The 15,113-nt window shown below is 37.9% G+C and overlaps 1 protein-coding gene across 1 annotated transcript; it reads left to right on the top strand.

Moving 5' to 3' along the window:
* Window positions 1–10,318: 10,318 nt before the first annotated feature.
* Window positions 10,319–11,289, top strand: LOC101717950 (olfactory receptor 52P1). The gene is given in 2 exon segments (XM_004863486.4): window positions 10,319–11,240; window positions 11,243–11,289. Coding segments are annotated over 2 exon segments (963 nt in total). The 5' UTR covers window positions 10,319–10,324.
* Window positions 11,290–15,113: the final 3,824 nt, after the last annotated feature.

The raw sequence follows: 15,113 nt of genomic DNA, 5'->3' as shown, positions 1-15,113 counted from the left end.
TTGGTAGTCACGAAGTTCCTAAGGTGCTCTTTGTCATGAGAGTATCTTATTTCTCCATCCATTTTGAAAGATAGTTTTGCAGGGTACATCAATCTGGGTTGGAGGCTGTTTTATTTTAGAGCTTGGTATATGTCACTCCAAGCTCTTCTTGCCTTGATGGTTTGTGTTGAGAAGTCTGCTATGATTCTGATGGGCTTTCCTTTGTATGTGATTTGTTTCTTTTTCTCTCACTGCTTGTAGAACTGTGTTCTTCTGTTGAGTTTCTTGAATCTTAACAATTATATGCCTATGTGTAGATTTTTTTTTTGATCAAGGCTATTTAGAGTCCTATATGCCTCACTTATCTGTATGTGAAGTTCTTTTTCCCTGCTTGGGAAGTTTTCTGCCTTTAATTATGTGAAGAGTTTTTTTATGTCATCTGCACTCTCTCCTGTTTCTTCATTGACTCCAACCAGTCTTACGTTATTCTTCTTTGCATCATCTAGCAGCTTCTGGATTGATGTCTCATGTTCCCTTATAATTTTGAAGCAATTTTTCTTTTCCTGGTCATTAATTGCAATCTTATCTTCTATATCTGAAATTCTGTCCTCACAATGGCTCCTTCTGCTGTGTAGACTTTCAGTGGAGTTTTTCATCTCCTGGAAATCTATTTACATGTGTTTTATGGATTCCGTTTGTTTCCTATGTTGGGATTCCATTCCATCATGTTCCTCAGCTCCTCTCTAGATTCATTAATCATGTCTTGCACTGGGAGCACAATCTCTGCTGTTTTCTGAGAAATTATTTCTGATTTCATTTTTTCCAGATTCCCTTTTGTTGCCAGTTCAGTGGGTCCAGGTGGTTGAGTATCAGAGTGTTCCATCTCATTTCCCTTTGGGGTTGCTGTAGGTGATCTGGAAGTCTGGTTTAGAGACCTATTTACGTGTATTCTCATTTCCCCTGGGGGGTGTGACAGTGGGGGTGATTTTGGCGCCCGCGTGGTTTACCTCCTCTGAGCTGGGAGAGTTGGGCCAGGGTCCAGGAGTGGCAGTAGGGATGGTGGCCTGGAAGCCCCTTCCTCTGGGAAAGGATCAGTGGGACAGAAGGTGGCCCTATAGCCCTTTCCCCTGGGCTGGGAGTTGTGGGAGGGTTGGTGGCTGGGAAGCCCCTTCCTCTGGACTAGGAGCAGTGGTACAGCAGCTCAGAAGCCCCTACCTCTGGGCCAGGAGTGGCAGCACAGACTGCAGACCAAAGCCCTTTCCTCTGGGCCAGGAGCAGCGGGACAGAAGCTTTTCATTCTTTATAGATTCTAAATAGTAGTCCTTTGTATGAGGTACAGCTGCTAAACACTTCTTCCCACATTTTAAGTTGTCTTTTAGCTCTGTTGGTGGTTTCTTTTGCAGCACAGAAGCTTTTTAATAAGATGAGATCCCAGTTGTTGATTCTTTGTGCTAGTTCCCATGCTACTGAGGTTTTGTTCATAAAGTCTTTTCCTATGCCAATGTCTTCAAGAGTTCTACCTAACTTATCTTCCAGCAAGTTTAATGTTTCTGTTTTAATATTTAGATCTTTAATCCACTTCAATCTTAGTTTAGGGCATGGTGATCGGTATGGGTCTTGTTTTAATCTTTGGCAGGTTGAAATTCATTTTTTCCAACACAATTTATTAAATAAGCTACCTTTCCTCCAATGGTGATGGTTGGCTCTTTGTCAATGATGAGGTGGCTGAGCATGTCTGGAGTTGCTTCTGCATCTTCTAATCTATTCCACTGATCCTCAGATCTGTTCTTTTGCTAGTACCATGCTGTTTTTATCACAGTAGCTTTGCAGTATAGTTTCAAGTTGGTGATTGTGGTACCCCTTGTCATGTCTCTGTTGCTTAGAATTGCTTTAGCTATTCTAGGTCTCTTCTGGTTCCAAATGAATTTTTGGATTGTTTTCTCTAGTTCTGCGAAGTATATTGTTGGAATTTCAATCAGTATTGCATTGAATCTATATAGTAGTTTTGGAATTATGGCCATTTTCACTATATTGTGTCTTCCTACCCAGAAGCAAGGGATGCCTTTCCATTTTCTTGTATCCTCTTCGATCTCTTCTTTCAGAGTGCTATAGTTTTCAGTGTAGAGGTCTTTTGCTTCCTTTGTTAGATTGATTCCCAGATATTTCATTTTTTTGGATGCTATTGTAAAAGGAATTGTTTCCCTAATTTCTCTCTCAGTGAGTCTGTTGTTTGTGTACAAGAAGGCTATTTTTTTTTGAGTGTTGATCTTCTATCCAGCTACTCTACTGAATCTGTCAGTTAAGTCTAGAAGTCTTTTGGTGGAATTTTTTTTTGTACTAGGGATCAAACTCAGGTCCTTGCTCTTGGGCAGCAGGCAGTGAAACCACTGAGCTAAATCCCTGGCTTGGTGGAGTTTTTTGGGTCTTCTATGTAAAGTATCATCTGGTCAGCAAATAATGACAGTTTAACTTCTTCCTTTCCTATCTTTATTCCTTTTATTTCTCTCTCTTTTCTAATTGCTGTGGCTAATGTTTCCAGAATTATGTTGAATAGGAGTCATGATAGTGGGCATCCTATGAAAAAATGTTCAACATCACTGGTCATTTGAGAGATGCAGATGAAAACAACACTGAGATTCCACCTCACCCCAGAAAGAATGGCTGCTATCATGAAATAAACCAATAACAAATACTGGCGGGGGTGTGGGTAGAAAAGAACCCTTCTCCATTGCTGGTGGGAGTGGAGGCTGGTGCAACTACTGTGGAAATCAGCATGGAGATACTTCAAAGAACTAGGACTAGAGGTCCCATTTTACCTAGCTATTCCCTTGCTGAGTATCTTCCCATAAGAATTAAAAGTATCATACCACAGCGATATATGCTCACCCATGTTTATAGTGGCACAGTTTGTAATACCTAAAGCTTGGAAGGAGCCCAAGTGCCCATCAACTGGAAATAGGATAAATAAGATTTTTTTTAATAAAATGGAGTACTACTCAGCCATAAAGAATGAGAAACTAGAGTCATTTATAGCTAAATGGATGCATATTGAGGCCATACTCCTAAATGAAATAAATAGAACACACACGTGTAAACACCAAATAGCTTCTCTAGTGTGAGAAACTGAAAGTGTAAATAAGGATTAAAATGAATAATTGATAATTTGAAATAGGAAAAAAGGCCCAAAGAGGTAGGGGTGAAGGGAGGGGAGGGGGAAAGGAAAGAAGGGAAAGGAAAAATTATGAGAACAGAAAAAAACATGGAAATGATGTCTATGTAAATAAGGAAGGGTGGAGGGGGTGAAGGGTGCACAGGTAATGGGGAAAAAATAAGAACCAAGCTACATCATGTGCAGGTACAAGTACCCAATGATAAATGCAAACGTATTGTATACCTAAAATGTACCAATAAAAGAACTTAAGAATAAAAAAAAGTACCACAACCTTGCTAAAACAGCACACACTTATCCTCTTTCAGGTCTGAGGGTCAGAAGTCTAGAAGAGGTGTCACTGAGGTAAAATCAAGGTGTTGGCAGGGCTATGTATCTGGTGGAGAATCTAGAGGGGAAACTGCTTCTTTGACTTTTCTAGATCCTGAAGGCCATCTTCATTTCTGGCTTTTAGACCTCTCTGCATCTTCAAAGCCACATAAAGCTGGTTAAGTCTTTCTCAGCCTGTCACTCCTCTGGTTTTCTCTCTTCTGCCTGTCTTTCACTCATAAGAACCCTCCTGATTGTGCTGGGCGTATCTGGACAATGCAGAATAATCACTCCCTCTCAAGAGCCTTAACCTTTATGTGACCTGCAACCTCAGTACGTTTTACTATGTAACCTGACATATCCATATGTCCCAGAAATGAGGATCTTGGTTCTTTTGCTGAGGGGTGGTTAGAGGTAGAGGGATTTTATTCTGCATATGACAAAAATCACTGAATTCTGTGTTGCTTTGTTTGCAACAATATCATGACAAAAGACATCAAAGACAAAGTACTTTGTACTTGTTTCAGTTTTAATCTAGATGGTGATCAAAATATTTTCCATACACCTGAATACCCCTGGTGAATTTAGGGTAGTTTCTCACTGTGCAGAATTGTATCATCTCTGCTTTCTCCTCAGTAAACGTCAAGAGGGAAACTTCTCTTTCTCACCCGAAAATTAAATAATAAGATAAATTTAGCATATATTCTTCTAATGCACTTTTTCTGTAAAATTATGGACTGAACTATTAGAATATACTTTTTAGCTTTGTGTGTATGATTAAATGTAGAAAGTGTATTGTGTAACTCTTTTATATGTCATTTTGAATGTAACAAAATTATTAACTGTGGCATAGCATACTATATAATCTTTTTCATATACAACAATTTCTTTTATGTTTCACATGCTTTAACTTTGTGATTCTCAAAAATAATGTTGTAAAGAACATTTTTTATCTCCCTTGTACACAACTTATTTGCCATGATACATGTTTTGTGAGACTAAATGAATTACAGGTGTGTCAAGCTGTGAATCTCCTGTCCTCATGGCAGCTAAGGGTGAGGGAGGAGTAGAGTTATAGAAGCTGAGTGTCCAGTTACAAGGATCCTTCTTCAACTATGCCAATGTGGCATAATTTTTCTTTGATGCTTCAAGATATTACACTGTTGGATTATCCTACAATATAATATTTACAAAGGAATAGAGGTGGTTTACTTAAGGTTAATATACTTTCACATTTACTACATATTGCTGTTTCTAAAATAGTTGTGAATTTATACCTCATACACAATGTGTGAATCCTTGTTTCCCCATATTCTTGCAAGTGCTTAGCATGGTTCATATCTGTTAATCTGATATATATGAAATTACATTACATTATTGTATATATTTGTGTTTTTCCACTAAATTTAGTAACTAATCAAGTGAATTTTCTTTCCATATATTTTTGCCTATTTACCTAATGGGCTGTTAATCTTTTTAAAAAATTGATTTAGAGTTATTTTTACTTTAGGCTTAAAATAGCTTGTCATATACATACGTTTTAATAATTTTCTCTTAACATTTACTTTGCTATTATTTCATGTTATGCTAACATAAATTATGGATAAGGAAATGTTTCAATTTCTTCATTTGTAATTTGTGTATTTTTATCATAGTTTCTCTTATTTGTCCAGTGTAATTGAAATGCTTCCCTTCCATCTTTCAGCTGTCACAGAGATTATCTCTGGTAACCCTCCTCACACGGAGACAACATAGAATGGGAATTCTGGGGAATGCAGCTCAGTCTGGCCAAGTCATCAGAGCACAGAGATATTATGTCCTTCATGACTGAGCTATCCAGGGCTTTCCCCAGAACTGTTGAGAGACAGTAAACAGGGGAATTTAAAAAGCCCTTTCCTCCTTTGTATAATTTCTTTTCTTCTTTAGTTAATAGGAATGAGGTGGATTAAAGGCTTTCTGGAGCCTTCCTAAACTCTAGACAGATAATAATTTTCAGAGCAGCTTTCTGCTAAAAGAAAGATGTTGCATTCCTTTCCTGCCCAAGGTTTTAAAACAACTCAACAAAGACAATTGTAGTGCTGATACTGTCCAGTAGAACTTACAAGAAGTGAAGGCCAGATAGCAATTTTGAGAGGAAAATTTAATCAAAAAATTTTTAAGTATTCGTTTTCTTAGAGTAATACTTTCTCAAGTATGATCTCTTGACTAACAGCAGCAGAATTAATTGGCAACTTGTTAGAATGGGCACTTTGAGGGTTCTGCTTTTAACTTACTGAGTCAGAAACTAGAAGTATGTGTGGATTATCAGTCTGGTTTTTTTAATTAAATTCTTTTATTGGTACATTGTAGGTATACAACACAATTACATTTCTCATTACATAATGCATCTTGGTTCTTATTTTTTCCCCATTCCTAGCCCTCCCTTCACACCCTCCACCCTTCCCTATTTACAAAGACTTTATTTCTATTTTTTCCATTTCTCATCATTTTTCCTTTCCTTTCTTTCCTTTCCCTTGCCCCTCCCATTACCCCAGTCTGTGTTTTAACAAGAGCTACAGGTAATTTTTTAGTTCGGTAAAATTTACACACTACTGCCTTAGAGAAACTCTCAGGATCTAAGATTAAGTATGTGCAGCTTATCAGAGCTCAAATTTAGCTCTGGTCCAAGAAATACAGACAACAAGGATAAATACCCTTATATATGGTGTGGATGGAGGTGAATAAAACCATCGCAATACTTAGATAGGGAGTGAAGAGACCAAGTGCAGACAATGTGTAAAGGGACTATAGCTCTAGAGTGACGAGTCTTGGAAATCTTGCTGTATAATGTGTGGTACCAGCTAATAGCAGAACCTGTTTTTCTGGGTCTTGGAGTTCAATACATTTGATGACCTGAGAATGGCTTTGGATGCATGGCAGAGTAAATTATATTAGTGTTAAGTTGATACCAAATAAACACTTTGTGTATGAATGTATTGGTACTTAAGAGTGTCTATCTTGCTTCTAATTTGAAAATGCTTTGACTTCTCTTTAAATCCTTGCCTTCATTAGTTCCCATGGTAATTTCACGTACTGCACATCTATACATGCACCTTTACCCTGATTGATGAATCATAAAATTCGCTGGAAGAGATGGGCCAGTGCCTTTTGCCAAAGAAGCATTGGCTGTCCCAGTTCACAAGGGAATAGACTATAATTACAGCTTCCTTGCCTCTTCTACAAAAACCTCTCCGTCAGTACATTCTGACATGGTCAACCACAAGAGAGAAACTTGGAACCCTCATTTCCTAGGAGACATAGAAACTCTCTAAATGGCATAGCCTTAAACCCAGTGCAATCCACCATACTCTCCAGAGGCCACAAGTTAGGTATCATCAGTATAACAACCTCTGAGTCTCATTTTCAGGTAATTGAGAGTAAGTAGAGACTTGTAATATTCTTGTGATTTTTCAAGGATGCTGCTACAGTGCTGTGCTTTTTCATTCCTGCTCTCCTGGAGTCATGTGAGTTTGGACTAGAAAAAGATTCTTCAAAAGGCATTTCTTAGCCTTCATTAGAAGTCTGTAAGTGCAATTGGTTGTGGGAAATTTGCTTCAAAAAGGGGAGCATGAGATTTAAATACCAGGGGAAGAAACTTTGCTGAATAACATCTCTGTGTAGTTTGATTTGGAGTTTTAATTAGCAAGCTTCCTAAAGCAGGAGTTATGTTTTGGCAGTAGAAAAGAGGAGCAAACAGAGAAGCTCCAAGCAAGTGATATTTTAACTAGATCAGGTAAATGGGAGGTGCTGTGAAGGCAGTTTAAGGCATTTAGTATGAATTCTTGAAATGACTAACAAGAAATAATTCCTCATTAAGCACCTAAGAGAAATTTGTGTGCCTAGTGAGAAAGATACTGTGAAGATCAACAGCAACAAACTGAGAAGAGGAAATCAATACAACCTTACTGATGATCTGAGCTTTTCCCTCAGTAGTCTCACAATGGACAGGAAGGAGTCTAAGTTTAGCTGTGCTCTTGTGAAGACTGGCAGATAGGCTTTCGATTCTGTAGTTTAGAGGCATGGAAAGTCTTGTCCATTCGCAGTTGCTCCAGTAATGATAACTTTTAATGAAGGGATTGGCTTTAATGTCACAATAAGAATTGGATTAGTGACTGGGTCAGAGGTATAAGTTCAAACTAAAGTGTAAGTGAGAATGGTGATGAAAGTTTAAATATTTTGTGCAAGGAATACATGAGACCACGACCTGGTGTTGGGTGGAATAATAATGATGGAAGTGAAGAACAGGATAAGGGTGCATGACTCTTTGAGGGTTGGTGTGTGTAAAGATTGGAGTTCTTTAGAAAGAAAAGACTATAGGACCTGTAAGAAATGCTCAGTTATATCTGTCAAGTCAGCTGCTGATCTATTCTAGTAATACATGGTAATCTATTCTCAGTCCAGCTTCTATGGGGGAAATAAAAGTCAGAAGCATAAAATCAGAGACCTAAAGAACAGGGTGGAACCTCAAAGAATTATCAGGTTAAGCCTCCCAGCTGTGGGTGACTTTGTGAGAAGTTTGAAAACTGTATTGATTGTTTTTTTGGTACCAGGGATGGAACTCAGGACCTTGAGCTTGCGAGGCAGGCAGTGGCACCACTGAGCTAAATCCCCAGCTGAAAACTGTAGAAGTGTACGTACACTAAGTAGTTGGAAGAAATGTAATGAGTGGGAATCTCTCTGCTGGTGTATTCTGACCCCATATCCTTTGTCTGTATTGAGCAGAGACCCACATTAACTCAGGAAACAAAGCTGAGTTGTAAAATGCACAACCGAGTGCATCTAGTTTGACTGCAAGCATCAGGGAAGGGGCTTTCCAATCTCTGATGACTGTCAATGATTCTAAAGGACATACAGAAAAAAAATTGTAAAAGTTTGCCCTACAATGGAACTAATTACATTCAATATAAACTAGTTGCCCATTACATACACTGTAAAGCTAAGACTAGATTCTAGTTGGTTAAGAAACTACAGGGAGGATTCTGTATTGAATATGTGATTATATTTCCCATTAAAACGAAGATGATAGTAATAGGACATGACCTGCATCAAACACATTCTGTGCTCAAACAGGTTGAAAACTTACATCTTTGCCACTCTACACTCCCAGGTATAAGCTCACAGGACAATGTGTTCAATATCCTGCATATGCAAGCCTGTTACAAGTCACACTTATCCCTCTCTTCTCTGAAAGTCATGTGGTTTTCTGGCTCTGAGCTGTGATTGTCACCAAGCTCCATTTCTTTCATTAGTTCCTATGTTTATGAAAACAACAACAAAAATTGACAGTTGATCTTGTTTACCAACATATATGGGCTTTCTGATATTGTTTAGCTCTTTAAGTCTTCTTACATTGCAATGAAGGAACACCTTTGTGCTCCAACAATAGACATGTCTCTTCTCTGGATTTATTCTTCCAGTAACTACATACATGGAGTAGCCAGTCCATTAAGGAATAGGAAAGTTTTCCCTTCTTCCTTTTGAAATGTGCACACTGAGAATAAGAAAAAGTTGTGACAGTTATTTTTTATACCTCCTTTATAACTTTTTAAATTCCCTAGTCCTTTAATATTGACCTTTATATTATCTTTGCATTATGCTTCCTGAATAGCTTCTATACTAGGGCTGGCTATACATAAGGTACACTTTAAATATTTCTGTTTAAATAAATGGATATAAACTTCCAATATAAACTTCCAGTGATGTTCTCATTCATATTTTGAAAACTTCCAGGTGAAATAATTTCTAAGCTTTTATCCAAATGATTACCCCTCAGTGTCCTCCCCGAAACCATTGCTCTCCATTTACAGCATAATTCCTTCCAGTTTAAGTAAACCCTTACTATGGGTTTTTTCCCCCTCAGAACCTAACAGTTTGACAAAGATAAGGCAAATAAGAGAAGAATATAAGAATTTTCCATGAAGAGAGATGAGTCATTACCATGTAGGTACAAGTCTATGGAATCTCATCAAATCACTTCTTGCCATTATGGAAGGATGAGCAGAAGCATTCGATTAGAGTTTTTCTTTGAAATAACCAAGCACTGTGGATATAATATGAATAAAGGATTGGAAGAGAAGAGAGTAGGAAAAGTTTGAAATTTTCTGTTTCAGAAATAGAATGAAGTCTAAAAATGTTTAATTTCAAAATATTGGGGAAAGGAAACTGGGTGTGTAAGGTGAGGTGCAGCATCTCATGAAGTTTTCAGATGAAAGTGAGCAAGTACATGTGAAAATATCTCTTGATTAATGAAGAGAATAGAAACTAGTAGGGTGACATTAAAATAAAAATTAAATTAAAATAATAAAACTTAAAAAACAATCACTAAGAATCAGTTCCCTAGTCAGAATCTATTCCAGCTTATAAGACATGAAAAATGACATCCAACTTTATCCAGTGAACAGTGTTTGCCATTTATATTCTACACTAATGATTCCACCTACTCTCTTCTATATTCCATAAAAGTGCATGAGCATTCAAGTATGTTCCTGAGAAGGAAAATGAAGTGTATCTTTTTTTTGGAGAGTCTTTAGCTGGGAGATAATCCTAGTTTATTTCAATGAATATTTGAGGTCTTATATTTATATATTGAACAAGTGTTATACATTAGGTACTATACAAAGCTTTTTACAAGTATTAACCCATGTAATTCTAAACTCTGTACTGATACTATAATTAATGCTGTTATATGGATAATGAAGCTTGGCAAACATCTTCAGTTAATAAGCATTACTGTAGTCTCATTCATATCCCTGTTCTGTGTTGTCTCTTCAGGCAATGTGATTCTGTGCCAGGTTTCCTGACCACAGATGTCCAGGACTCAGCAAGACCATGGAGTCTCCTAATCACACCAACATGAATTCTTCTGTCTTCTTTCTTCTGGGCATTCCAGGTCTGGAACAATTCCACGCATGGCTCTCACTCCCTGTGTGCTGCCTGGGAACAGCCACTGTTGTGGGCAATCTAACCATTCTGGTTGTTGTTGCCACTGAACCTGCCCTACACAAGCCTGTGTACCTTTTCCTATGCATGCTCTCAACCATCGATTTGGCTGCCTCCTTCTCTACAGTGCCCAAGCTACTGGCCATCCTCTGTTGTGGAGCTGGACATATCTCTGCCTCTGGCTGCCTGGCACAGATGTTCTTCATCCATGCCTTCTGCATGATGGAGTCCACTGTGCTGTTGGCCATGGCATTTGATCGCTATGTGGCCATCTGCCACCCCCTCCGATATGCCACTATCCTCACTGACACCATCATTGCCCGAATTGGGGTGGTAGCTATGGTGCGAGGCTCCCTGCTCATGCTCCCATGTCCCTTCCTCATTGGGCGTTTGAGCTTCTGTCAGAGCCATGTGATCCCTCACACATACTGCGAGCACATGGCAGTGGTGAAACTGGCCTGTGGGGACACTAGGCCTAACCGTGTGTATGGGCTGACAGTGGCCCTGCTGGTCATCGGGGTCGACTTGTTCTGCATTGGTCTATCCTATGCCCTCATTGCTCAGGCTGTCCTTCGTCTCTCATCCCATGATGCTCAGTCCAAAGCCTTAGGGACCTGTGGTTCCCACGTCTGTGTCATCCTCATCTCTTACACTCCAGCTCTCTTCTCTTTTTTCACACACCGCTTTGGACACCATGTCCCACTCCATATCCATATTCTTTTGGCCAATGTCTATCTGCTCTTCCCACCTGCTCTTAATCCTGTGGTTTATGGAGTTAAGACCAAGGAGATTCGTGAAAGGGTAATGGGGTGTTTCAAAGGAGACAAGAAACTGGGGTAAAAGCATCCAAGTGATTCTGTATGATATGAAAGGATGTGATAAAAAAATTTTAATATTAAGAAATACTCAGTATTTGAGACTGGAAAGAGATTTTAATAGGGGAACAATGTCCTCTGCAGAACCTTCTAGATTATTTCCAAGAATAATAAAGAGAGCAAGAAGGTTCAGCACTCTCCTTTGCCACCCAGAAAAGTGTAAACACAGAAAGACTCTTCAAAATGAGACAGACTCTAGATTTTGCAAACAGTCTGCCTTGCTCTTGTTTAACAGAGGCTCTGCAGAGCGGTGGGGTCCCTCCCTTCCTGGCCCTCTCCCACCACTACCAGCATGAATTTTTAATTTCAGACTTTTCTTTCTTGCTCTCCTACCATATGCAAGGATTAGAAGATAGGACAATAACGCTACAGCTGATTTATAGCTTCAAGGAATTGATTATGCTTTTGTATAAGTCCTATATTTCTCTATCAGAACTTCAAGCCAGAAAAGAGTGAAGAGATCCACCAATACTCACAATAGTACTTAGCAGCAGAGAAAGCACTTGAAAACTAGAATACTTTGGTCTAAAGTGATAGGACTCCTATGGATGGAATTGTGAAAGAGATCAGGAATAGCTCTTCATTTCCAAACATGGGCTTTCCATCCCACACGTATGTTCCTGTGTTGAACCTGTAGAAAACCATTCTAAGTCAGAATGACTTGGATATCACTCCCTGGCAAGCTGTTGTCAAGCACTTTTATACTTTCATACCAGTGAGAGAGAGTTCCAGAGATAAATAAATGATTTGCATATATGATAATTTAATAAAATACTCTGGCTACTTGTTTTTTTTTCAAGGAAAGGATAACCATTGCGTTGTTCTATAGGAAGATCATCAATATATGGACTGACATGGGTTTTAATATTTTATCTTAATCCTCTAATTGATATACTTTTAAAGAACTATATGCAAATCTAAGAACTAAAGTTCCTCAACTAAATTAGTTTTTATTTTCCAAATTGGCCATCTTGCCACCCCAGTAGCCTGCAACTCCAACCTGGGAACAATCCTGTCTCCTGGGTCATGGCTTAATACACTGAAGAGTGTGGAGAGTTCTGGAAGAAAGCCTACATGTATGCAGAGAAGGAGCAGTACTTGCTCATGAGTTCTCTCTTTTTTTTTTTTTTGTACCTGGGATTGAACTCGGGACCTTGCCCTTGTGAGGCAGGCGGCAGAACCATTGAGCTAAATCCCCGGCCCATGAGTTCTCATTTAACTGAGATCTCAGTACTAGATGCTTGTGCTTTCACCTGCTTCGTGGATGTAATACTAGGCTTTTACCATACTTAGCTTCCTTGTACAAACTTTTATCACACACTTCCTTATCCAACAAAAGTTACATTAGTTTCTGTCCCATAAGAATAAATGAAATGACTAAAAGTATCACATACTCAAATCTTTATGCATAGTTTCAACATCAAGCTGCATTGATTTATTACTAATTCCTTCTTTTCTTAAAAAAGTTTCTAAAAATATGCTTTTGGAGGTTCAGATCAATGGCTATTTCTCTATTGTCTTCACAACATGTTTGAATTCACTGGCATTTTTACCCTACACCAAAAAAAAAATTTCCCTTGACCTCAGTCATCTTTCTTTCTTATGTAAGATTATGGAAATATTTTGGATCTAATTATTTTTATTTTCTTGATTCCTATTTATCCTCTACATTACATTCTTTACATTTTGGCTTCAAGCACAAGCTGAAGTTTCCAGTGAAATTTCTGTCATTTGTTACAAGTAACCACCTTACAACACGTTGTGTTACTGCCATGATCTGCTTCTCTGAGGTCTGTCCACTGTGATTTCTATTATCTCACAAAATCCTAGCAATTTTGATATATCTGAAACAATTTTTTTCTTTTCTTAATTTTTCTTCTCAAGCCTGATTTTAAATGTTGATGTTTATTAGGATGCCTCTTGCTTCTTCTTTTCACTCCATCCAATCTCAGTCCATAGGAGTGAAGGCCATGGAAGGAAGAAGTGTGTCCAGAGCAGTGTTGAGCAGAAGGCTTCCAATGGGGCACCACCTAGTTACGTAATAGAAGGTCCTGCATCTTGTTTGCACTGGGGAACTTCTCTAGACTTTTCATTTCTTCCTTCAAACATCTATGAAACATCTATGAAATATTTGACTGATCCCATCCTACCACCATCATTTCTTCCTTCAGATGATAATGCCTGGATCTCAACTGACTTTAAGCACACTGCGGATAATATTAATACTTGAAATCTGTTCCTTACAAGATTAGCTAGTAGGCAACAATTTTTGTTTCCTTCATCTTTGCTTTTCCTTAGCTTACTACTATTTGACTCCAAAGGTGATACATAGCCCTGGGTGGTGGGAGTGGGGGGTGAAAGAGCTACCTCTACTGGCTTCTGAGATTGGTACAGGGATGAATCCATGACTTAAGTGGTGACCTTCACATCTCTTCTTATAATGCAAATATTGGGAATCAGAGATCTTTACAACCGGTCCTGCTGAGCTGACAGTATATAAATCTAGAAATGTGTTTTACATCTTGCTGCCATTTAGAAAGATCCTGTCTGTAACCAACATAATACCGAAAAATCCCCAGAAAAAAATAGATACGCAAATATAGATTGCTAGTATTATCTGTACACCTAAATCTATCTGATTAAATATATTTCTATTCCTTTGTTTATATACTTTATTTAACAAAACACATAAATTCATTTTTTGCTTGAGATTTTTTTGAGTGGAATCTTTGTTTTTGAGAATTCAAACAATGTTGAATACCATGTCTTTGGAAAATCAAAACTTGTGTGACCATCACTCAATAAAGACCCCAGCCACAGCAGCAGGCCCAGACCCAGACCTCCTCTTTCTCACTCTTACTGCCTTTTACTCTCCCTTGCTCCTTGTGGGATAGCAGATGAGAAGTCTTTTTAGTGCTTTGATCTGAGTCTGTTGATCTCTGAATGTCTTTCACAGATCTCAGAACTACTTTCAGATTTCATTTAATAGATTCCAACAGTGGATCTTAAATGAGAAGATTAATAAACAAAGAACAGTTAGTATCGATCGTCTCCCAGTTCAGGCACACAGCAAAAATGGTGAAAGAAATAGAACAAGAGGCATAAGTGACATATTGGATATATATGTAGAAAAAGAGGCAAATAAATATTCTAATATATGATGTAGAAAACCCTAAAACTAATGAAATGCATTAATTCATGGATGGAAGACATTCAGCAAACTGCAATAAGCTAAAGACAAAATCCATGTAAGGTGCATTAGAGTTGATGAGAAGCATGACAGTTGAACTGGTGAAAGTCACAAACTAATGAAAAAATGTTTAAAGCAATCAAGACTTGTGCATAGGAACTTCTCAAAGGGCTAAATTTAAGTCTAGCACTTGTCCCTACAGTCTTTTAAATATTAGAAACTAATTCAGAACAGAGTGCAATAAAGATAAAAATTTTAAAAGTCACTATCCTTAATTTACTAAGCAAGTATAAGTTAAATGTCATTGATATATCAATTATATAATTAATTTGCCAAATCAAATTGTTATAGACATCTTCAAGATAAAAAGTCATTTTTTAAATAGTGGGTGTTAATTAATCCCAGCATCTCACAGATGCTAGGCAAACGCTCTGACACTAAACTACATCCTGGCACCTATTATCTTGATGTAGTAGAATATTAATGCACACACTGCTAGGAATTAATTTTGAATAAATGATAAAATCTGAGACGTCACGTGATTTATGATCGAGTATATTTATTGTAAATTTAAAAAAATAAAATGGTAGAAAAGATAGAAAACTATTTAAAT

Source organism: Heterocephalus glaber, unplaced genomic scaffold (assembly GCF_053883595.1).
Source record: "Heterocephalus glaber isolate CG9 unplaced genomic scaffold, H.glaber_assembly_v1.0 deba00001428, whole genome shotgun sequence".
NCBI lineage: Eukaryota > Metazoa > Chordata > Mammalia > Rodentia > Bathyergidae > Heterocephalus > Heterocephalus glaber.
This window is presented reverse-complemented; position numbering and strand designations above follow the sequence as displayed.